Source organism: Manis pentadactyla, chromosome 10 (genome assembly GCF_030020395.1).
Source record: "Manis pentadactyla isolate mManPen7 chromosome 10, mManPen7.hap1, whole genome shotgun sequence".
Classification (NCBI taxonomy): Eukaryota; Metazoa; Chordata; class Mammalia; order Pholidota; family Manidae; genus Manis; species Manis pentadactyla.
In genome coordinates, this window is record NC_080028.1 from 32,329,203 (window position 1) to 32,355,159 (window position 25,957).

General features: G+C 44.0%; 1 protein-coding gene across 1 annotated transcript; it reads right to left on the reverse strand.

The window, feature by feature from the left end:
- Window positions 1-4,337: 4,337 nt before the first annotated feature.
- Window positions 4,338-24,253, reverse strand: FAM186B (family with sequence similarity 186 member B). Its single transcript, XM_036890360.2, is given in 9 exon segments — window positions 4,338-4,526; window positions 7,127-7,306; window positions 7,954-8,138; window positions 9,583-9,775; window positions 10,314-11,650; window positions 11,652-11,995; window positions 17,383-17,577; window positions 20,681-20,906; window positions 21,736-24,253. Coding segments are annotated over 9 exon segments (2,910 nt in total). The 5' UTR covers window positions 21,832-24,253; the 3' UTR covers window positions 4,338-4,372.
- Between the last annotated feature and the right edge of the window lie 1,704 nt (window positions 24,254-25,957).

The window sequence follows — 25,957 nt, forward strand, 5'->3', positions numbered from 1 at the left end:
GGTAGGAGGGCAGTAGCATTTGAGCTAATTTACTAAACTTTCTTCCTGAATAGGATGAGAGTTGTAATAGCTCCCAACAGGTCTCCCTGCTTCCCCTTCCCAGCTTTCAGTCCCTTCTCATCACTGTAGCCGGAGTGATGCTCTTGAAGTATAGGTTAGATTATGTCACTTCTCTGCTCAAAATTCTGCAACAGTTCCCATTTCATTAAGAGTAAAAATGCTCCTATTCATTCGGAGTGGGGGAAAAAAAGCCCTAACAGTGGCCTCCAAGGCCTTTCGTGATCTGTGCCCCCCTCACTCCTCCAGCATCAGTCCTCTGCTCTCACTCGCTCATCTGCTGCCAGCCACACTGGAGATTTTGCTGTTCCTTGAAGATGCCAGGCATGCTCCCACCTCAGGCTGTTCCCTCTGCCTGCCACGCCCTTCCCATGGCTCATTTCCTCCCTTCCAAGTCTCTACTCAGATGTCACATCAGTGTGAGGCCTGACATGACCTGTTTAAAATTGTAACCCTTACATCCTGGTGTCTTACCCCTCTTTTGAAAGTTATGTTTCTCCATGTCATTTTTTACATCTGGCATACTCTATATTTTACTTTCTGTTTACTGTCTGTTTTCCCCCAATAGGTTATAAACTCCATGAAAGCACTTTAAAGGGACTGTATCCCTAATGCCTAGAATAGTGCCTTGTATTAGGTGCTCTGTAGTATTTGTTGAATGAATGAATGAGTGAAGGCAGTAATACCTGTTTGAGGACATCTACAGGAAGGGCTCCTGGTGGAGTTCCTAAAAATGGTTGCCTGAAGAATCAGTTGCAAGGACCCATCTCTGAACTGCAGAGCTGGGGACTCTGCTAGGGGTGGCTGGTCAAGTGAGAAAGAAGTGGCCCTAGACTGAGAGAAAGACTCTGGCCACTGAGAATTGTCTGCTGGGTCCAGATATTCCAAGGAGGGGTCAGTACTCTCTTGTCTCTTTCCCCTACCTTTGCCATACTTGTTCTCCAAGTCAGCCAAGCACCTTCTCAGGCAAACCCCACCCGGCCTCAGTTGTGCCCTTCTTTAAGCTGTTCTCAAACTCTAAAGGGCCCCTCTCCCTTTGCAGGTTGGCCAAGGTCCTTAAACAAGCACTTTGCTGCCTCCTTGTGGCTTCTGCAGGAAAGGAACTCTCTTCCAGAAATAAGGAGAGAGGCCTACACGGGGACTCTTAGAATGGGGTTGTGGGAGAGGAAACCTGAATCTTCTTGACCCCATGGTGACCCTGAATTATTGGTAACTGCCCCCAACCCCTGCCCAGACATTACTGCCAATGGCAGTGACCATCTCCTCAGCAAAGCTGTGACAGGTGTGCCAGCTGGATTCTGATTTTGCTTGTTCCAGGATGATCACCTTTGTGGAAAGGATTTGGGGCAAGAGTTAGATTCCCAGGGCCTACCTGGAGGGGTACTGTGGCCAGTTGACTAATATATCTAGCCTCTACCTGCTCTGCCTCCTTCCAAGTCACAGCCAATAAGTAGTTTTTGAGGGGTGGTGCTGCTCAGTTGCAGCCACTGTTTTTGCAGGAAACAGAAACCTGCCTAAGCTTAGTCCCCAAATGGTAAATGTCCTAGAATACTACTGGGTTATCTTGTGGATACACGGATACAGCAGAGCTTCAGGAACCATCTGGCTGGCATTTTCTGATAAGACTGCTTTCTTACTTTTTGATGTATTTCTTCTTTCTACCTGATTTCAAGTTGTTTTTTTATCTTTGGTTTCAGCAGTTTGACTATGATATGCTCAGGTATGTTTTCATTGATATTTATCCTATTTGGGGATCTCTGAGCTTCTTAGGTCTGTGCTTTGTTGTCTTTCATTAATTTGGGAAATTCTCAGTGATTATCTCTTCAAATATTTCTTCTGCCCCATTCTGTCTTCCTTCTTCTGGGACTTCAATTACAAGTGTGTTCAATCACTTGTCATTGTCCCACGCATCTTGATGCTTAGTTTTGTGTTTGCTCAATTGTTTGTTTGCTTCTCCTTTGTGTATTACAGTTTGGTTAATTTCCATTAACCTAGCTTCAAGGTCATAGATGTTTTTCCCTCTGCTTTTGTCCAGTTTGTTGATAAACTTGTCAAAGGAATTCTTCATCTCTGATTTTAAGGTTTTTACTTCCAGCATTTCCATTTTTCCACTTCTTTTACAATTTCTTATTCTCTGCTCAAATTCCCCATCTGTTCATGTGTTTTCCACCCTTTATACTAGACTAGATCACTTAATGTATAAAATTTAGCTGTTTCAAAGTCCCCAGTTGATAGCCACCCCTTAGCCATGTTCATATTCTCTTTCTGAGAAGATGGCTCCTCCACAGTCATGGAGTCATGCTCATCCTTTTTCTGGCTTCTTCCAAGTCGGCCTCCTCAGTACATGGAATGCACCAGACACTGTATGGCTTTCCCCTCCCTAGCTCTTTGGCTGGGTAATTTTCAAAAGGTTTTTGTCCCTTCCACTTCACCAATGTCTCCTTGAAGGTCACAGTTAGGGATAGACCCTTCCCTCATGTCCCCTTCCACATTAGTGTTGGTTCCTCGTCTTGGAGGTCCCTGAGGCCATGGGCCATGCAAGCAGAGCTATGGCCAACAGCCAAATCTGGCTTGAAGAAATATTCCGTGAAGCATTCCTCTCCCTGCCCTGGTTTCCCTGAGTTTTTTGATGGTGGAGGCAATATCTTGTTTGACCACCAACTTGGCTCTGGAAAAAAAGAGACTTTATGTATCGTATCAAAGAACCTTATCACTAGAAAAATACCATGTATATCTGTATATCTCCTGGCTTTCAACTCTCTTGGCTTCACAGATTGGTCCATCCACAACTTCTTTGCCTTCAAGGAGATAAAACTGTGGGCAAAGCAGGAGAAGAATCTGTCAGAAGCTCTGATTGCCTGCCAGAAAGCTTGCTAGAGGACACCCAGGAAGTCAAAGTCCTCCAACACTAGAGCAGGTTTAGACACTAGGCATCTTAAGCACAGTGCCAAGAGCCTATGAAAACATACTGAAACCTTTAAAAATGTCACTGGCATCAAAATACAAAGTGTAAAAAAATCATGTAATGAAGTATTTATAAAACATAATGTTGTCAGTTTCATTACACTGTCTAATATAATATTCAAAATATTCTCATTACATTTACAGAATTCGTTAGATTACATCTCTAGGCATGAAGATTGCCGAGAAGTCACAGCCAACTGTGCATTCAAAAAAGTTACTCATAGTTGATTTCCAAAGCAAAGTTATAAAAATCCTCTTCAATTATTTAAAACAATACATTTAGTGTGAGGACATTTTACTATGTCAGAAATGATTGCGGTGAGACCTCCAAAAAAGAGTAAGCCTGGAACTTGAGAGACTAGAAACCTGTGGCCTTCAGTGTCACAGCTGTCCCATGTGACCTTTATCAGGAATGCCTCTCACCTTCCTCCCCCTATCAGGCTTCCTTGCAGTATGTTGGGCTATGGCTCAGAAATCAACTCGTACTCCAACATTGCCCAATGCCCAGCTGTTCCCATCCCATATCCTCCTCTTCCTTCCAGTCTTCAGGTGCACATAAGGATGGGCACCATTCCTGAGAAACAGAATCACTGGGCTGCAGGTTCTCTGAGGACTGGGTCATTTCCTGGTTCCTGGGCCAAGTCTGGTTGGGTGAGTGGAGGAGGGGGAGAGTGGAGGTTGAGTGGGAGACGAGGCAGATGGCTGTGTGCGAGGGAGAGTGAGGGTGCCATGGTGCCCGCTACCTGAATGAACTCTAAGAGTAGTGTCAACTGAATTGACAATTGCCAGGATGGCCTCCTTGGCCGACACCATCTAGATTTGGAAACTGTTTCCACTTCTTCCACCTCAGTCCTCACTCCTCAGAGACGCCTTTGCCTCTGAGCCAGAGATTTGGCTCCGATTTGTACTCGGTATCTCCTTTTGTTCTCATCCTCTGAGTTTCATGCTGATCTCAGCATATCAGTTACTTATTTGCCCATGTTTCTGGCTAGCTATAAAGAGTGACTGACCACTACTCTGTGCCAGGCACTAATCATGGCTGTCTCAGCTTGTTGGCTCCCAAAGGGCAGACAACACTGGGGAATCCTGATTATTATCCAGGTAGTAGCTAGGTGGTCATGGATCTGGCTCCAAAAATGAGTTGGGGAGCAACGAGACAGAAAACTTAAAAAATAAACACACCTTTATTAAAAATGTACAGTGTGGGGACTAGAGGAAAGTAGTGTTTCTCAAAGTCCTAAGAGTACTTAGCAATACCCAGAGTGTTCGTTTAAAAACACCAGCTGGGAACCTGCAGTTGGAACAAATTCCTATGTGACTTTGAGGCATTGTAATGTTTGAGGATCACTGGCTAAGCAATGGACTGGGGACTGCGATTTTCTTGATCCTTCTGGCTTTTTAGGGCTCCAGGGAAGGACTCACTTGACTTTTTACGAATAAGTTCAGCTGATTGATCTGGAGGTTCTGGGCATTCCCTTTTCTGGGTTGCTGAGGCAGTGAAAGAGTTTGTAGTTATGGGTCAGGGCGCAGCTGAGATGAGGCCGCAGGATGTGAGTGCCCACCCAGCCCACCCAAGGGCTTCCCTGTTCATCGCCTGGGAAGTAGTCTGGGGCTGGGACCAGACTTGACCCGGACATGGAGCTGCTTAACACAACATTTCTGCTCCATCCCGGGGGCTCTGCTGCTCTTCCCATGAATCTGCCTCCTCTCACGTCACAGGATGCTTCCTCTTCCCTCCCCACCTTCTTCCCTGCTCCTTCCTACCCATCCATGTTTCTTCCTTTCCACCTCCATCTAATCTCCTTTCCAGAAACCAAGTTATAAGCCCTCTCCTCTGTCTGCGGCATACAGGATGTCTGTGGAGCCTATACTTGCCCCATCTCAGCACACGCACATGAACCACTATGTGCGTCTGCTGCGGAGGAGTAGCCCTGAGCAGGAAGGGCAGGCCAGGGAGGGGGTAAAGATTCTTCTCCAGCTGTAGACAGCATCTGGTGTGTGCAGGCACACAGCTATCTTACCTGTCAGACTGCCAGCCTAGGGCAGATACTTGTAAGATGAAGTAGAAAAAGACCTTGGAGAAGGTGGTTTTTCAGGGACATGGTCTTCCTGGTGTCCCAAACCACAGGGGGGAGATGAACATCCCTTCCCCACATGCTGGGAGGACACTCCAGCATGCCTGCAGATGAGAGGCTGTCGATACCACGTGGGGCAGGCGGTGTGAGGTCAGTCCTACTTAGGAAGCTCAGCAGTGCTGTGAACTGGATAGCACGGCTGGGAAAGCTGGTGAGGTGTGCAGGATCACAAAGAGGCGAATGACCTGGAGCCACACAGCAGGTGGACCTGAAGAGTCAGGGTGGGCCGTGGGCAGGCAACCAAAAAGAAGATGCACTTTTGCAACTGGATAACAGGGTGTATCTCCAGAGGGGCACTTGCATGGAGCACTCACAGAGAAAGTGGCATGGCCCACTCCTCAGGTGGCAGTAGCCTGGGCCACAGCAGAGAGGGGAGCAGGCCACAGTAACAGGACCCCAAGACAACACAGGGAGCTTACACACAGAAATGTCAAGGATCCAGATAAAGGAGAGAGAAGTAGGGCTTTGCCTCTATGCCTGGTGGTGCGATAAACTGAATAAACTTGTACAGAGTTTGAGAAAGAGGAATAAATTGTATGCACCTACATTCCCCTGGAAAGGGGAAGCTGTCTTTGCTGGGAACAGTATTTTGCTATGTGTTTAAGCCTGAAGCTGAGATGGCAGTGGAGGCCTGGGTGTAGGTAGAAAAGCTCTGCATGAGGAAGGAAGTTTTTGAATTTTGCATGTTATACCAAAGGGAGAGGGGAAGAAAGGAGGCTGCTATTTGATGCTGCTCACTGGGAATCCCTTTCCCCATCATCCCCCTACTTTTTCAGTTACTAACATCATGAAATGCTTGAGGTCAGGTAGAGTGTGTACCCTTGATATTTATGTGTGTGGGAAGAATAAGGGAGTTGGGGCCTCAGATTCAGACAGATGCTACGCAGAGCCCAGACACTGACAGAGATGCAGAGGGAGAAGAGGGGCTCAGAAAGGAGAAGCACCATTGTGGGGTAGTGGTGGGAGGTATGAAGAAGTTCAGCCAAATCTCGGTGCAGACAGCCCCAGTGACTCTTGGGTTACTGGGTTCTGCCACAGTGTTCTTTTGGTTATTTTCAATTGATTTTGTTTGCTATATCCCAATCAACCACCACCACCACCACACACACACACAAAAAAAAAAAAAATACAAAAGCCCTTGGGAAATTCTCCAGGAATTGAAAACCAAGTATCTGTGTACTTGGTGGGCTGCCATCCAGCTGAGACTCCCAGGCCCTCTTCAGAGCAGAAGCACAGCCAAGGTCCAGCCTTCCAGGATGCTGCCATGCCACCCCGTCTTACCCGGGTCCCTGTCTGGAGAACGGGGGCAGCACCAGCGTCTCATAGCCTTGGTTCTGGTTAGGTCTAGACTGGCAGGCATCCGCGCCCTCTCCCTGTTCTGTCTCCACAGATCTCTGATTGGAGCAGGATCAGGGCCACAAGAGGCAGCTGGGATTCAAGTGACATTTTCAAGCCAAGAGAGGGAAAGGAGAGTTGAGCCTTCCTAATCAGTAAAGCCTCTTGTTGGCCCACTGAATCCTACCTCACTCCCCACAGATGCCTTCACAGGAACAGTTCTTAAAAGACAGGAAGTAAGAATGACAAAAAGACAGGCCGAGGCCTGAGTCTCAGGCATATTGTGTAGTTCTTGGTCCCCCTCATCTTTCCTTGACAACAACCTCCATGCCTAGGGCAAGATAAGCCTTTTGGGCAATTCATGTGCAATTCAGGAAATCAGTGGGAAGGAAAAACTTCTGTAGTGATCTTCTAAGACACTAAGTCCTTTAAGAGAGCTAGAATGATGGCCCAAGCTGAAGGCTGATGAGGCAGGAAGGCATCTCTCTGATGGTACAATAAATGAGGTCGTTATTAATGTTTGGAGAGAGATCACTTTGGCGGTTGGTTGGATAGAGACAGTGTGAACTCTGGCCCCTGCCCTTGGTGGGCAGGTCTCCCCGAATCCAGATTAACCATCCAGGCTTGTGCCTTACCGGGCCTTGAGGGACATCAAGCTTTTGTGGTAGAAGGAATGCACATCCAATGTGAACAGCCAGGGAATATCTGGGCATCCCCCTAGACGGTCCTGGAGCAGGCTGGTGGGGGTCTTCTTTGGGTGACTGGAGGAGGCCACATCAGCCTTCCAGACGGCCTCCATCTGGTTCCCCTGTTGGCTGGGTGTGAGGGTTGCAAGTGTTAAAAGAGACAAAGAGTTAGACACACAGAGACTGAGCAGCAACAAGCTCTCCAGGGCCATGAGGCCCAAGACACTGGACCTGTTTTTCTTCCCTTCTCAAATACTTGTAGCCACCCTCCTTGTCCACTCTCTTCCCCTTGACATTTAGCTCAGCTCCCTGGGGTTCCTCGGGGTGACTGGAGAGGCACTAGGATAGCCCCTGTTCTTCCAGGTACTTGCCCTGGGGTTGCAGCCCTGACCGGCCACACTAGGGGGTGTGTGCATGTGGGTCTTCGTGCTGCCCAAAGGCTCACAGCATCCCGTTTTGAGCCTGGGGCTCACATGGCAGGAAGGATCAGGCTTTGTTTATATGGACAGTCTGATGGCAGATGCTGGACCAATGCTCAGGGTAGAAATGGTTTGTAAGTTCTCAGCTGTGGGTCCTCAGTGGTTCAGTTGCATAGCTTGAAATATACTTGGTCAGGCTGCCCACACCCCCGCCCAGTCTGGGCCAATGGCCAGGGCTACGCAGGGCAGGCCTTATAGCTCAAGGGGTGAGCTTGCCTGTCCGTGCCTTCCCTGAGCTGCCAGCCTTCCAAGTGCAGCCACCCCTGCTCCCTGCCTCCCCAGCTCTGCTGCACCTACCAGGCCATCCCCAGGGGCATAATGCATTCCTGGTACTTGGACAGGACATGCTCCAGGGGCTGCTCGCCTCCAGCAGACCGTCTAGATTGGGTGCGCTGGAGTAAGGGTGGTGGCGGCTTGCTTTTCCTTGACTTTGGGGATATGAGCACAGGGGTGTGCAGGTGAATGTTCCACTCCAGCTGGAGCTAGAGGAATCAGCGGAGAGGCATCAGGGAGATGGGCAGGAGGGGGTACTGCCTGACTCAGAGCTGCACAGAGAGGGTAAGAATAAGACCCAATAATCCCTCCATTAGAGACCATAAGGCCCCAGGGGATCAAGTTCCTAGAAAGTCCTTGAATTATTATTTGCTTGGTTAGTTCCTGTTTTCTCCTTTGTTGTGAAGAATCTAGACAATGAGCAAAACAGCAAGGAAAAAAACTAAAGGAATCCAAAGTAGCTGGAACTCATGAGAGCTCTTGCCAGGGTCATAACACGGACCACATTGTGGCTGGAATGCTCTGGGTATCTTCAACCAGTGTTTGCCCTGGCGCTGGGCAAGGAGCTGGGGAACCCTCACTGCCACCCACCCAAAGAGCTGACATATGGTCCCTTTTCTTCGCAACCTGAGAACAAATTTACCAAGTCACGACACCTACAGGAGAGGATCAGGACTAATATAAGATAACAGGAAACTGAGCTGGGAGATACCTCCATGGCCAGAACTTACACTGAGTCCCTCAGCACACCTCTTCCCTCAGGTTCAGGCTACTGCTGCTCAGGACTAGGGGGGTTACTTCCTGGCCCAACCCTAGGGGAGATCCCAGCAGCTTAAATCACTGCTGGGGGCCTCTCCAATCCCAGCAGGCCATCGGCTAGCTCCCTGCGGACGATCTTAGCACTTGCTGCTTCTCTGACCCCGGCAGCAGAAGAAAGAGTAGAAAAAGCTGAAGCCAGCCCTCAGTAAAAACAGGTCAACCCAACAGATCGGAACACAGAAAGACCTTTTTCCTCAGCACCAAACCTAGAAGGCAGTCATCAGTGCCTTCAAAATCACACAGGAAAATGAATTCTAACCTCGACTTCCATATTCAGGCAACTGTCAATTTAAGGGTGAGAGCAGATACTAAGAAGATATTTTCAGACAATCAGGGCCTCAGTGATTTTACCTGCCAGGAAACTTTTGTCAGAAAGTGACTGAAGGAGGTGTTCAATTAAACCAGGGGAGACTTTGCATCTAGAAAACAGGGGAGCTGTCTCCAGAGAGAAGCCAAGTGAATCCCCAGCAGGAGGGATTAGAGAACAGCTGTGACTGAGTCTGAAGAACCTCCAGATTTGATGGGGGCAGGAGGGACCCACAGGCAAGAGGGGACCTGAGCACCAAGGGTCCAGCTACTCTACATTCCACGAGATCTTTCTTCTGCTTTCTTTCAGGGTCCCTCTCTCTTGCTCTCCCCATCTGTGGGGATTGAAAAGCTGTCCTTCCTTGAACTCAGGCTACTCCCTGCCATTTCCTCTTCCTGGTTCAGAGGCTTTAACCTGCTCTCTTATTTCCTACCTGCTCCCCTGCTCCCTGCCACATCTCAATCCCCACTGGCTCATCCTTGACTGGCAGTGTTGGCCCCTGAGAGGGTCACTGGCCAGGAGCCCACCTTGGGGAACATGGCCACCATGCTGCTCAGGCACTCTCGCTACTTCTCCTCCAGGCCTTTCTGCCTGTCTGTCCAGGCCTGCAGCCAGAGGTTCTGCAGGTAGTCGATGTTTTCCAGGAAGATATAGAGGTTCTGGGCCTTGTAGGCAGCCCATGTTTCTCGCATGACTTATACATGACTGATCACTTCTTGTCTGGGAAGAGAAGGAAGTGATTTAGTGGGTGAAGGGGTCTCCTCTTCCCAATAAGTCTTTAACCAAGATGACTCTGTAATTCCTGGGAGCAAGAAGAGGCAGGCAGGTAGGTGAGAGCTGGGGAAAACAGTGGAGAAGTGAGAAGTGCTGTCAGGTGAGGAGCCTCAGGGCTGGGCTGGAAACAAGAGAAAGTAAGGCAAATGGGGGAGCACACTGGGCTTTGTGGGAACCCAGCAAATGCAGGTTATAAACAGGGCAGCAGGAAGAGAGGAAGAAATAAGTATGGAGGCTTAAAGGAAAAACCCACCAAGGGAGGGCAATGTGTAATGCCCCACCTCACACACCTTCAGGGTTGCCCAAGGCCCCAAGGTCAGGCAGCCTTTGCTGGTTCCCTCCCTCAGGGGGACCTCGTCCAGGCCTGGGCTGATTCTTCCTGTTCCCCCTTGCTGCGTGCCCCTCCTTCCTGTTGGGTTTTGGTTCTGCCCACACACTGCAATGGGTGTGGGTAGGTGCCAGGTGGGTGCCAGGGAGGACCTACTGGAGGCTCCAGAAACGTCTGTAGAGGATGTACTTATAGCACAGGCACGGCAGTCTGAGTGTGTTCAGGGCCATCATGGAGGTGATGAGATCCAGAGCGTTGCTGCGCAGGTAGTAGGGCAGCCCCAGCCCAGCCTCCTCACTCAGGAACTGCAGATTCTTCCTCAGGGCCTCCACATCCATGTGGTAGACCTTCCCTGGAACAGTTACCAGGGATATATGCAAAGGGGGCTGGGTTACCTTTCGGAGGGATGACCCTGTGACAGGAAAGGAGGCTGATTTCTTGAACTTCATGGGAACCCAGCAGGTGCAGGGCTTCTGGGTAAACTTGGCTGAACTCATAATCCTCTGATTTCTGGAGGCAGGCTGCTGGGTACTAGGGGACCAGGACAAGCTTGGCCTCCTGCCTTGGTGAGCAGACTGGACCCAGCTTGGGGGAGGTGCCACTGCTGCCTTCTGCAAGTCCCTCCACCGACTGGCGGTCAGGAAGACCATCCTCTCTGGGCCCTCCTTTGGCCACTCTGGCTCCCTCTGTGGCTCTCCCCGTGTCCTTTCTGGCTGGCCCAATCTCTGCCGCTGCTCCCTCGCCACCTCCTCTGTATCCCACTGCCGCACCTTCTCCTGGTGCTCCTGCTCCAGCAGGACCCACCTCTTCTGCCGCTGCAGCCACATCTCCTCTTCCTCCAACCACTACTGCCTCTGCCTCTCCCAGCTCAGTTCCTCTCCCCAGTGCTCCCCCTGGATCTCCAGAGCCACCTTCTTGGAGCTCTCTGGGGACAGCTGCTTCCTAAACTGGGACTTAATTTGGAGTCCTTCCTCCTCCTGGACTGCTTCCTGGAAGAAGTCCTTTTGGTCTTCGACTTTTTGGCCTGGGCTTCCTTCAGCTGGCCTTTCCCATCTCTTAGGGAACTTGTGGTCCACTGAGGACAGCAACACAGGCTGGAGACACTCAGTGTCCTTGCTGCTGTACACATCTGCAGTCCCGGAGTGTGTGGTCATGGTGGGAAGTGGCTGAAGGGTTGAAGGCCCAGCACCACTGTTCCAACTGGCCATGGGACTTGGGGAGGGTGGTGAAAACAACTGCTCCACCTCCTTGGGTTCCTGTTGGGTTTCTTCCCCAACAGAAATGACTGTTTCTTTCTTTGGGGGAGTCTCTTTCTCAGGGGGGCCCAGGGAGTTAATGATGATCTTGGCTAGGTCTTCTGCTTGATGTCTGGCAGACTGAGCCTTCTTCAGCTGGAATTCTAAGGCATGCTTTATCAGGAGAATGTCATGGTACTTTTCCCCTAGAACTTCTACCTGCTTTAGTAGGGCATCCCTCTTATTCTCAAGGACCTGGAAGGGACTTTTGGAAGTACAGCCTCTGGCTGCTGAATTCTTTGGGCATCTCCATTTTCAGGTATGTATATTTGGTCTCCAGGCTCCTGTTCTCCTTGTGTTGGATGATCAAGGCCTTATTGAGGTTCTCGACCACAGTGGACATGTACCTGATGGCCCTGACTTCCCCCTGGCTAAATATGGTGGACTCCAGGAGCTCCTGCAGCATGGACTTCACCTCGCAGACACTAGTGCAAGTAGTCTGCTTGTCCTGGAGCATCCACTCTGGGCTCAGTGGCTGGGGGTAGGATGTCAATTTTTGCAGGCTTTGTTCCTGCCAGCCCTGCCAGAAGGTGCGTGTGGACACTAGGAGAGGTGGAGAGAAGAAAAGCAAAGGAAACAAAGTCCCCTGGGTCCCAAGGATTGTACTGATTCTCCAGACCCTGTGTGACCAAGTTCTCCTTCAACCCTCTTAGAGCTTTGGCAAGAATAAGGAGCTGGGACTATATGTGATACCAGGAGAGATGTTGTCAGGAGAGATCTCTACCAGGCTCAGAGCTTGACCAGAGCTTACCCATCAGGGCCTGCCAGCTCTATAGCACTTGCAGGGCCCAGAGGGGACTGGAATTATTCATTTTCAACTCAATTCAGCATGCTCCTGATCCTCCATATTTCCCTAATTTTCTTCTTTCTTTTTTTTTGAGTTCTAAAATTTATTTTGATTTTCTTAAACGTACTCACTTGTGACCAGTCTCATGTACAATAGTAAAAGCTGAACCCAGGCCAATGTCTTCATTAATGCTGCAGCTCCTCTCAGACTTACACATTCCAGCCACAGAGGCCAAGCCTAGTATTCTACAGGGCTTATTTTTATAAGTGCAAATATCATATCTAGTAATAAGAACTCCATTATCCCCACTGTTATTTAACATAGTACTGGAGGTCCTAGCCACGGCAATCAGACAAAACAAAGAAATACAAGGAATCCAGATTGGTAAAGAAGAAGTTAAACTGTCACTATTTGTAGATGACATGATATTGTAGATAAAAAACCCTAAAGACTCCACTCCAAAACTACTAGAACTGATATTGGAATACAGCAAAGTTGCAGGATACAAAATAACACACAGAAATCTGTGGCTTTCCTATATACTAACAATGAACCAATAGAAAGAGAAATCAGGAAAACAACTCCATTCACAATTGCATCAAAAAGAATAAACTACCTAGGAATAAACCTAACCAAAGAAGTGAAAGACCTATACCCTGCAAACTACAAGTCACTCTTAAGAGAAATTAAAGGGGACACTAACAAATGGAAACTCATCCCGTGCTCGTGGCTAGGAAGAATTAATATCATCAAATGGCCATCCTGCCCAAAGCAATATACAGATTTGATGCAATCCCTATCAAATTACCAGCAACATTCTTCAATGAACTGGAACAAATAGTTCAAAAATTCATATGGAAACACCAAAGATCCCTAATAGCCAAAGCAATCCTGAGAAAGAAGAATAAAGTAGGGGGAATCTCACTCCCCAACTTCAAGCTCTACTACAAAGCCATAGTAATCAAGACAATTTGGTACTGGCACAAGAACAGAGCCACAGACCAATGGAACAGACTAGAGAATCCAGACATTAACCCAAACATATATGGTCAATTAATATTTGATAAAGGAGCCATGGACATACAATGGTGAAATGACAGTCTCTTCAACAGATGGTGCTGGCAAAACTGGACAGCTACATGTAGGAGAATGAAACTGGACCATTGTCTAACCCCATACACAAAAGTAAATTCAAAATGGATCAAAGACCTGAATGTAAGTCATGAAACCATAAAACTCTTAGAAAAAAACATAGGCAAAAATCTCTTAGACATAAACATGAGTGACCTCTTCTTGAACATATCTCCCCGGGCAAGGAAAACAACAGCAAAAATGAATAAGTGGGACTATATTAAGCTGAAAAGCTTCTGTACAGCAAAAGACACCATCAATAGAACAAAAAGGTACCCTAGAGTATGGGAGAATATATTTGTAAATGACAGATCCGATAAAGGCTTGACGTCCAAAATATATAAAGAGCTCACCCACCTCAACAAACAAAAAACAAATAATCCAATTAAAAAATGGGCAGAGGAACTGAACAGTTCTCCAAAAAAGAAATACAGATGGCCAAGAGACACATGAAAAGATGCTCCACATCGCTAATTATCAGAGAAATGCAAATTAAAACCACAATGAGGTATCACCTCACACCAGTAAGAATGCCTACCATCCAAAAGGCAAACAACAACAAATGTTGGCGAGGTTGTGGAGAAAGGGGAACCCTCCTACACTGCTGGTGGGAAGGTAAATTAGTTCAACCATTGTGGAAAGCAGTATGGAGGTTCCTCAAAAATGCTCAAAATAGACTTACCATTTTGACCCAGGAACTCCACTCCTAGGAATTTACCCTAAGAATGCAGCACTCAAGTTTGAAAAAGACAGATGCACCCCTATGTTTATTGCAGCACTATTTACAATAGCCAAGAATTGGAAGCAACCTAAATGTCCATCAGTAGATGAATGGATAAAGAAGATCTGGTACATATACACAATGGAATATTATTCAGCCATAAGAAGAAAACAAATCCTACCATTTGCAACAACATGGATGGAGCTAGAGGGTATTATGCTCAGTGAAATAAGCCAAGCGGAGAAAGAGAAATACCAAATGATTTCACTCATCTGTGGAGTGTAAGAACAAAGGAAAAACTGAAGGAACAAAACAGTAACAGAATCACAGAACCCAAGAATGGACTAACAGGTACCAAAGGGAAAGGGACTGGGGAGGATGGGTGGGTAGGGAGGGATAAGAGGGGGGAAGAAAAAAGGGGGTATTATGATTAGCATGCATAATGGGGCGGGTGGGAGAAAGGGGAGGGCTGTACAACACAGAGAAGACAAGTAGTGATTCTACAACATTTTGCTATGCTGATGGACAGTGACTGTAAAGGGGTTTGTGGGGGGGACCTGGTATAGGGGAGAGCCTAGTAAACATAATATTCTTCATGTAATTGTAGATTAATGATAACAAAAAAAAAAGAAAGAAAGAAAAGGGGGATTACTCCCTGATAGGATAAAACTAACTGCAAATCACCGATTAATGCATGCTTTAAATACCCTTAATTTTGATCATTTAAAGGGTGTCAGATGATCAGCTATGGAAGTACATTTTTCTGATAATATTCCTTTCTCTTAAAAAAAAAAGCAGTTCCTGTGTGGTGATCTCCAATAAGTTCTTCACAATGGTATAAAGGTCATATCAAAGTGTGGGCAAAGGGTTTGTGTTTATACAGAGGATCAAAGCCTAATTTGGCTACCCAGAAAACGAATTAAGATATGATATGAAGAAGAACTTCCAACATCAACATCCTCTGGAAGAGTCATTCCAGAAGATGATCATCAAAAAATTTCAACAAAAATCCTGGCGCTGTTGCAGTTGTAGCTGCATTCATCCCGCCGGTTCCTGGACTTGCCATTGGAATGAAGAAGATATCTAAGCTGACCTGTGCATACAGTAAAACAACAAATTTGACTGGATCTATACTGTCGGAACTCAACCAAGAATTAGGAGAAGTGCAAGTTGCAGCGCTCCAAAATCTTGCGACTATAGACTATCTACTGTTAAAAGAATATATGGGATGTGAACAGTTCCCAGGAATGTGTTGTTTTAATTTGTCTGATTTTTCTCAAACTATTCAAATTCAGTTAGACAATATCCATCATATCATTGATAAGTTTTCACAAATGCCTAGGGTGCCTAACTGGTTTTTTTGGTTTCACTGGAGATGGCTGGTAATTGTAGGTCTGCTTTTGTTATGTAGCTGTATTCCTATTATGTTAATGTGTGTACGCAATTTAATCAGTAGTTTAAAACCTATAAATGCTTATGTTACTCTACAAGAAGATAAGTCAAAGAAATAATCTTCCCAGGTTTTCTTCCGTCTGCTACTTCTATAGCTTTTCTTCTTCCTTCCTAATTACAACCCTTTAGTAGAATTTGTGCCTCATATCGAAATTACCGAGTATCATAATTCTTCCAAGTGGTAAAGATACCTCAAGACAAATGCTGGGCATAGAAGCCACAGGGCATAAATCTGCAAAGAAGTAAAAAGCTAACCTTGCAAAGAATATTTCTTCTCTCTCACTTACCAACTTTACATTTCCCTGTATGGCCCCGGAAGATGACTGGTTAGCCAGAGACGGGTAAAATTCCTCAAGGGAGGAACAACCTAAGACAGGCACAGTCGCAGGGGGGCCATCAGGTGAGAAATTGGGGATCAACAGAGGTGAGGCTTAGAACCTCACCCCCCTGTTTTGAGAGAAATCTTCTGCATCTGTGGATGTTTTGTTTCCCTTGTCTAGCTTGTATTAATACTTAGTCTATAGGCACACACCTGATCATCTACATTTGCCCTCTTACAGCACTAAACTCTGTTTTCTACCTTTATCTTGCATCTACCTACCACTTCAGCATTTTATTAAAAATAATAATAATAGTAATAATAATAATAATAATAAGGGAGAAATGTGGGATTCACATATAAATCAAGTATAAAAATCAAACGAATAATCATAATTGACCTGATTGTTTATAGTTCATGATGCATGATCAAAACCGAAAGTTTCTGTGATGACTGCCCTTGCACTGTTCACCATGTAAGAACTTATTCACTATGTAAGAACTTGTTCACCATGTAAAAACTTATTCATTATGCTTCAGAAGATTGGAGACTGTCGAGAATTAGGCTTGGGGTTGATTAATGATTGTGCATTGAGTCCTCTATACAGAATTTTATTGTTGTTAACAACCATATGATCAATAAATATGAGAGATGCCCTCTCAAAAAATAAATAAATAAATAAATAAATAAAATGACACCTCTATATGGGACACTATACTTAATAAAGTCCCTGATTTCTTCTTTACATTAAAAAAAAAGAACTCCATTATCATAGTGTAGTTATTTTCTAATCATGCTCCTTCCCAGCCTCGGTATCTGTATTTGGCTCCCTATTGCCAACTATCCAAACTCTGGAAGCCTACCTGGGAAGCTTTATTTCCTGTTACCCCTGGACTGTGTTTGCAGAGAATTTATCACATGGCCCTGCAACAGTTCACTTTTTTTTTTTTCCATTTTGTGTGTCACAAACTCCTTTGATACTCAGATGAAAGCTGAGACCTTCTCCTCAGGAAAATGCACATAAACACAGATTGTGCACTGTGTTCAAACCCATTCACAGACCTCAGCTTCTCAGGGCTGAGCCATGTCATAGTTGATTCCCATTTGGATCTACCATGTATAGGGCTGCTGGAGCGATCACCTTGGAGCATCTATTCATTTGCCCATTCAGTGAACATCTCAGGCAGAAAAACACTGGCTAACTTTGGATGAAGGGCTAAAGGAAACATGGAAATTAAATGACATTGAAGTCAAGCTAGCATCTAGCCAATATTGCCAGGGGTCTATTTGGCCTAGTGGGTCAGAGCTTGGATTCTGGAATCATATAACTTGGGATTGAATCCCACCCTTACCACTTGCTTTGGTAAATTCCCTAACTTCGAGTGCCTCTGTTTCTGAAAAATGAGGATAATTGTAATGTCTACTTTAGAGGGCTTAACTAGATTATGCACAAATTTTTATTGTCATGCATGGTACCAGGTACCTAGTAAGTGCTCAACAACTAATCCCTAAAAAGAAACGAACCTACTTTGTGTCTTTTTTTTTTTTTTGTCCTTCAATGAGAGCAGAGCAAATGGAAATGAGAGACTCAATGCCTCCTTTGGTGGTGATGAGAGAGAGAGGTAAGACCTTCTCCATCACGTCGATCCATTCATCCAGGGCTTCCTCTTCCTCCTTATTCTTTCTATTCCTGATCTCATATGTCAGACTGTCATCTGGAGAGGGGGTGAGAGGAACAGGCTGAGAACACTCTGTCCTCTAGGGAACTCCAACCAGTCCTATAGCACAGGGGTTAAACCAGCAGGCTTTGAGGTCAGATTGGTTTCCCTCTTACCAGCTGTGTGATACTGTGATTGGGCAAGTCACTTATTCTGAGTGTAAGTCACTTACACTGAGCCTCAGCATCCTTGCCTATAAAAGGGTTGGGTGAGGATCCCATGAGATAATACATGGGAAATGATTAACATGAGGCCTGCCATGTAGAAAATATGCAGTAGGTATTAATAAACAGTATTTTTGTGCTAGAAGGCCAGGGATGTGTCTGCCTTGTTATTGCTCTGTCCCCATTGCCTAGTCCAACATCTGGACAACTAAATGAATTAGCTGGGGTTAACAGACCTGCTTAGTTCTTGGGGGCAGGCAAAGGACCACTGAACTGAGAGCTCCATGGGGGCAGGGCAGAGTGTGTGAGAGGGTAGGACACATTCCTGTACCACCTTCTCCAACACTGAAGCAGCCACCATACCTCAAAGTAGACTGAGGTCTCCTGATGGGATAACTCTGATCTTAACAAGGGTTAAGGCTGGTTAACCCTGGCTCCAGGGTTGTGTACAGCTGGTCCACACCCAAATGGCTATTTCAGTTGCTTACAACTGGCATCAGTGCTGTTTGGCCCAGTGCCCATGCATAAAGGTCATTCAGTACTTTGAATATCACCCTTGGAATCCTCTAATGTGCCCCACCAAAAAAATCCCTGTTAGAGCTAATAAACAAGTTCAGTAAAGTTGCAGGATATAAAATTAACATACAAAAATCAGTTGCATTTCTATATACTAACAGTGAACTATCTGAAAAAGAAATAAAACAGTCCCATTTACAACAGTATCAAAAATAACAAAATACTTAGGAATAAATTTAACCAAGGAGGTGAGGGATCTATACACTGAAAACTGTAAAACACTGATGAAAGAAATTGAAGAAGACACATATAAATGGAAAGATACTCCATGTTCATGAATCAGAAGAATTAATATTATTAAAATGTCCATACTACCCAAAGCCATCTACAGATTAAATGCAATCCCTATCAAAATCTCAATGGCATTTTTCACAGAGATAGGAAAAACAATACTAAAAATTCTTATAGAACAACAAAAGACCCCAAATAGCAAAAGCAATCTTGAGAAAGAAAAACAAAGCTGGAGGCATCATGTGGCCTGATTTTAAGCTATATTACAAACCTACAGTTATCAGAACAGTAATGGTACTGGCATAAAAACAGGTACACAGACAATGGGAACAGAATAAAGAGCCCAGAAATAAACCCAGGCATATGCAGTCATGTGGTCACTAGTGTTTGACAGTGGGTAAAGGATAGTCTCCCGATGAGTGATGTTAGTAAACCTTGACATTCACATGCAAAAGAATGAAATTGGACTCCTATCTTATACTACTCACAAAAATTTACTCAAAATGGATTAAATACTTAAATGTAAGAGGTGAAACCATAAAACTCCTAGAGGAAAACACAGGGAAAAATACCTTGACCTTGGTCTTGGCAATGATTCTTTGGATATGGCACCAAAAGCAAAAATAAAGAAGTGGGGCTACATTAAACTAAAAAGCTTCCACACAGCACAGGAAACCATCAACAAAAAGGCAACCTGCTGACTGGGAAAAATATTTACAAATCATATATCTAATAAATGGCTAGTACCTAAAAAATAAAAAGAACTCATACAACTCAATATCAAAAAACCCAAACAATCCAATTAAAACATGGGCAGAGGATCTGAATAGACATTTTAAAAAAAAGGCCTACAAATGGCCAAAAGATGCATGAAAAGGTGTTCAACATCACTAATCATCAGGGAAATACAAATCAAAAGCACATATCACCTTTTACCTGTTGGGACCGCTATTATGAAAAAGATAAGATAAAATGTGTTGGTGCAGACCTAGAGAAAAGCGGACCCTTGTGCACTGTTCATGGGACTGCCAATTGGCATAACCATTTTGGAAAGCAGTATGGAGGTTCCTCAAAAAATTAAAAAATAGAATTACCATATGATCTAGCAATCTGACTTCTGAGTATATATCCGAAGGAAATGGAATCATTACCTCTAAGAGATATCTGCATGCCCAGATTCATTGAAGCATTATTCACAAGAGCCAAGGCAGGGAAACCACCTAAGTGTTTGTCAATGGATGAATGAATAAGGAAAATGAGGTACATACAATGAAATATTATTTAGTCATAACAAAGAAGGAAATCTTGCTATCTGTGACAACACAGATGGAACCTTAAGGGTATTAGCCTAAGTGAATAAGTCAGAGGAAGACAAACATTGTATGTGGAATCTAAAAAAGGTGAATTCATAGAAACAGAGAATGGATTAGTGGTTACCAGGGGCTGGGAAGTGGGGGAAACAGGAATATGTTGGTCAAAGGGTATAAACTTTCAATTAGAAGATAAGTAAGTTCTGGGGATCTAGTGTACAGCATGGTGACTATAGTTAACGATACTGTATTATGTCCTTGAAATTTGCTGACACTAGACCTTAAATGTTCTCACTATGAAAAGAAAGGATAACTATATGAGGTGATGGATATGTTGATTAACCTTACTATGATAATCATTTCATGATAAATACATATATCAAATCATCATTGTTCACTTTAAATTTACACACTTTTGTCAATTGTATCTCAATAAAACCGGAAGAATAAAGAATAAATGAAACAGCTGGTGTGGGTTTGAATTTAGTTACTCTCTTGCTAAAAAAATGAGATGTTGTAATGGACCTGTGACTTAGGCTTCATCACATATGCAGCTAATGTCACAATCTATTCCATTTTTTTGATAATTACGTTTGCCCCTCTGGGGAGTGGAGGAGAGATGCTGGCATGAATGAGAATATTTCACTGGAGAGGCACTGCGGCGTGCCTTGTGCTTCCTCTGCACCCGCCATGGCATTCCCCTCCCAGCAAATGCTGCCCTAGGGAGAGGAAAGGAGGAGATTATGTGAGCTGGAACCAGCATCTTGGTGGGGAAGGCGCCCCCCGCAACCCAGGACTGCACCCAGCCTGCAGACTCACCCCAGTCACCCAGCCAGTGGAGAATCTTATACAAGTGCTTCTCTTTCATCTTAGCATCTTTGGAGAAGGAGGCAATTTTCGCCAGCAAGACAAATCTTTTCTTGCCTCTTTTCTCCATCTGATGAGATTTTGTCTTTTCTTTTAAGTCATATCCTAATTCTTCCTGGAAGCGGTTGATGACACAGTTGACATTGTCCAAGATGTCTGAGAGCTGGGAAGAAATATCCTATGTGGGAAACAGCAGATTGTAGTGTTTAGGGGTGTGATCTCTAGAGCCTGATGCCAGGTCCTAGTAGTATGATCTTAGACAAGTCAATTAACCTCCTGGGGCCTCAGTTTTCTTATTTGCAAAGTGGGGATCATTTTAGTACCTACGTCACAGAGTTTCTGTAAGGACTAAATGAATTAATTTTATAAAGCACATAAAATAAGCATTAGCACTTATTACTGTCATTTTGATTATTAAAATCAGGTCAGGAAGAGAGAGAATGATAAAAATCCACAGCAATTATTTCTTCAGAATTACAGAATTTTCTGGGGACTTCTGAATATCTCTCCCCATAAGGATTCAGAGGCAAAAGACTGAAAAAATGAGGCCCCAAGAGACCCTCAGGATTTAGGGGATCCCATAAAAAAAAAGCACTAGAGGCTCATGTGAAAGGCTATAACCGCCTCTGGCCATTTCCCTATAAGCAGCTAGGACTCAGCTTGGGGGATTCTGACTGGTTGCCAAAAACAGGCCCTGAGTTGTGAACTCTGGGCCCTCATCCTGCCTTGCTAGGACCCAGCACTGTGTGTCTCAGGGCCATCCTGGGTCTTCCCTGTGTCCTGTTCCCTTCCTGGGCCCAGCCCTACCTCAGGGGGGTGGATCCCAGCTCACCCTGCACAGGCCAAGTCTAGCACATAGACATTTTGCAGTAAACTGTCTCCAAACTCAGATTGCTGGGGATCCCAAGACCCAAGAGCACAGAGATGGCATCTTGCCCAAATCTGGGATCAGTTCCTCGACTCCACATCAGACCCCGGAAAGGTGACTCCTTCATCTCAGGGGTTACCTCCTGAGCCCGAGTTAGCTGGGCAGCCTCAATCCTCGAGATGATGGCTTTCACTGATGCAGGGGTCACCAACTTTGGGGGCTCATCTTTCTCCATTTTGGATCACTCTGTCAGTCATCCTATGTCTCTGGTACACACGATGTTGGCTGCTTTAGGGTTACGGGCTCCAGGGCAGCTCTTGACTACCCTCTGGCTAAACACAGCTCCCTGTAACTGCCAGACATCAGGTTCTAACTAAACTGTTCTCCAGTGACATCATCAGTTCGATTGGAAGAATGATTCCCTATCATCTGTCTTCTTGGTTATCTAGTTTTTTCATCCATCACCTATATAGACTTGACCTGTTGCTTTTTAAAAATCATTAAATATGATGCTCCCAAATTAAACATTAATGGCTAAAATTAAAAAAGCAACTAGAGGGGGCTCTCTTGTCCCCTCCTGGCCTGAGCCAGGAGCTCTGTCCTCTTGCTTTCTCTCTAAATAAAAGCTTCTGCCTTGCTCTCCTAAAAAAAAAAAAAAAAAAAAAAAAAAAAAAAAAGGCAACTAGAGGTTCGGTTCTTTTCTCAAAGAGAACTTTTAAAAATCAGAGCCAATCAGTAGCTAATGGAAATATGCTTGAATTTGCCCCAGGGACCAATGCTTAATCAACACTTTCACTTACTGAAGGTGATCATCACTGCAAGAGGCCTTTTTAAAACAAATGGTTAAAATGGAAACTGTTGTATGCCCAGGACCTGCAAGTGTGCATTTAATAAAAATAATAGGCATCTAATGAACACTTTTTTGAATGAATGGATATGTAAGTACAAATAGATACACATGCAAATTATTCTCCCATGCTACTAAAAAGTATTCCTATTTAACAGTTAAGAAAATAAATGTTGTAAGTTCAGTTCTTAAAAGTGCCATGGCCACTTAATAACTTGTCACCTGACATCCTCCTGTCTTTCACATACTATTGTTCATTCACTTACTCAAAGTTAATTCTATCATTGCCTCATTCACTCAACAAACCCTGTTTGGTAACATTCTATGTGCCAGCCATGGGGCTAAGTGCTGGAAACACAGAAACACATGAGACCTAGTTCTGCCTTTGAGGCACTCATACCCTGTTTTACAGATACCTGTCTGCACTTCTGGCACTGGATGGCCCTTTAATGCCTTATGATTTCTGAGCAGTGGGAATACTAAGAGAATATTATAAAAACACTTGATGCCAGTAAAGTTAATAAACTGGGTGAAATGGACAAAGTTCTTGAAGACACAAGCTATCAAAGCTCACTAAAGAAGAAAAAACCTGAAAAGCCCCATATCTATTCAAATAATTGGGTTTGTAATTAAAAACCTTTCCTTCAAAGAAAACTCCAGCCCCAGATGGCTTAATTGGTGAATTTTGCCAAACATTTAAGGAAAAAAATAATACAGTTCTGTACAAACTCTTCCAGAAAACTGAACTGTAGAGAACTCTTCTCAAATCTTTTTATGAAGTTAGCATTACCTTGCTACCCAAACCAGACAAAAATGTTACAAGAAAAATATTCACTATCCCTCACAAACATAGACGTAAAAGAAAATGAAATGGCAGCCAGAAAAAATTATTTGAAAAACACATTTGATAAAGGACCTGTATCCAGAATATATAAATAACCACTACAACTCAGTAACAAGAAGAAAAACAATCCAGTTTTTAAATTGGGTAGATTTGAATTAAACATGACACTAAAGGAGATACGCAGATGGTAAATCAGCACATGAAAAGATTCTCAATATCAACAGCCATAGATCGTTAGGGAAATGCAAGTTAAAACCACAATGAGATGCCAAGTTTGAGGAGGATGAGATGGACAACAAAAAGTGTGGTGACAGTCCAGGTGTTATGGACAACGTTGGGAAAGTGCAACCTTTGTATTTTACTGGTGAGACTGTAAAATGGTACATCCACTTTGGAAACCATTTGGCAGGTTTTTTTTTAAGTTAAGTATACATTATCACACAACCCAGCAATCCCACTTTTAAGTATTTAACCAAAGAATTTAAAACATTATTTCCACACAAAGACTTATGTACATTCATAAGCAGCTTTATTTGTTATAGTACAAACCTGCAAACAACGTAAATGCCCATCAACTGGTGAATGGGTAAACAAACTGTCCATGCAATGAAACATACTATTTCACATTAAAAAGAAATGAACAGTTGATACATGCAACAATCTGGATAATCTCAAAAACATCACACTGAAGTGAAAGAAGCCAGACAGAAACTACTGCAAGCTGTATGATTCCACTTATATGAAGTTCTAGAAAGGCAAAACTATAGTGACAGAGAGCAGATCAGTATATGCCAGGAGCCAGATTAGGGGGAAAAGACTGCCTGCAAAAGTGAAGGACATGTTTTCCACCAAACGGTGGTGGTGGTTATATGCCTGTATACAATTGTGAAAATTCACTGTATTGTACACTTAAAATTGGCATATTTTATCATATGTAAGTTATACCTCAGTAAAGCTCACATTAAAAAGAAATGAACATCCAGAAGATGATCATCAAAAAACTTCAACAAAGATCCTGGCGCTGTTGCAGTTGTAGCTGCATTCATCCCGCCGGTTCCTGGACTTGCCATTGGAATGAAGGAGATATCTAAGCTGGCCTGTGCACACAGTAAAACAACAAATTTGACTGGATCTATACTGTCGGAACTCAACCAAGAATTAGGAGAAGTGCAAGTTGCAGCGCTCCAAAATCTTGCGACTATAGACTATCTACTGTTAAAAGAATATATGGGATGTGAACAGTTCCCAGGAATGTGTTGTTTTAATTTGTCTGATTTTTCTCAAACTATTCAAATTCAGTTAGACAATATCCATCATATCATTGATAAGTTTTCACAAATGCCTAGGGTGCCTAACTGGTTTTTTTGGTTTCACTGGAGATGGCTGGTAATTGTAGGTCTGCTTTTGTTATGTAGCTGTATTCCTATTATGTTAATGTGTGTACGCAATTTAATCAGTAGTTTAAAACCTATAAATGCTTATGTTACTCTACAAGAAGATAAGTCAAAGAAATAATCTTCCCAGGTTTTCTTCCGCCTGCTACTTCTATAGCTTTTCTTCTTCCTTCCTAATTACAACCCTTAAATAGAATTCGTGCCTCATATCAAATTTACCGAGTATCATAATTCTTCCAAGTGGTAAAGATACCTCAAGACAAATGCTGGGCATAGAAGCCACAGGGCATAAATCTGCAAAGAAGTAAAAAGCTAACCTTTTCAAACAATATTGCTTCTCTCTCACTTACCAACTTTACATCTCCCTGTATGGCCCCGGAAGATGCTGGTTAGCCAGAGATGGGGAAGATTCCTCAAGCGAGGAACAACCTAAGACAGGCACAGTCACAGGGGGGCCATCAGGTGAGAAAATGGGGAGCAGCAGAGGTGAGGCTTAGAACCTCACCCCCCGTTTTGAGAGAAATCTTCTGCATCCGTGGATGTTTTGTTTCCCTTGTCTAGCTTGTATTAATACTTAGTCTATAGGCACACACCTGATCATCTACATTTGCCCTCTTACAGCACTAAACTCTGTTTTCTACCTTTATCTTGCATCTACCTACCACTTCAGCATTTTATTAAAAATAATAATAATAAGGGAGAAATGTGGGATTCACATATAAATCAAGTATAAAAATCAAACGAATATTCATATTTGACTTGATTGTCTATAGTTCATAATGCGTGATCAAAACCGAAAGTTTCTGTGATGACTGCCCTTGCACTGTTCAGCATGTAAGAACTTATTCACTATGTAAGAATTTGTTCACCATGTAAGAACTTGTTCGTTATGCTTCAGAAGATTGGAGACTGTTGAGAATTAGGCTTGGGGTTGATTAATGATTGTGCATTGAGTCCCCTATACAGAATCTTATTGTTGTTAACAACCATTTGATCAATAAATATGAGAGATGCCCTCTCAAAAAAAAAATAAATAAATAAAAATAAAAAAATAAAAAGAAATGAACAGTTGATACATGCAACAATCTGGATTATCTCAAAAACATCACACTGAAGTGAAAAAATTTTAAATTTAAAAAATACAGTGGTTTATAATGCCCAAGACTGATGGGATTGTGGGCAGACAGTGTAAGGGGCTGGAAGTTAGTTAGGAGGGAACTGGAGGGTGTAAGGAAGTAGCTCTTCCTCCTTCTCAGGTGGCAAGTCTTCTCTACTT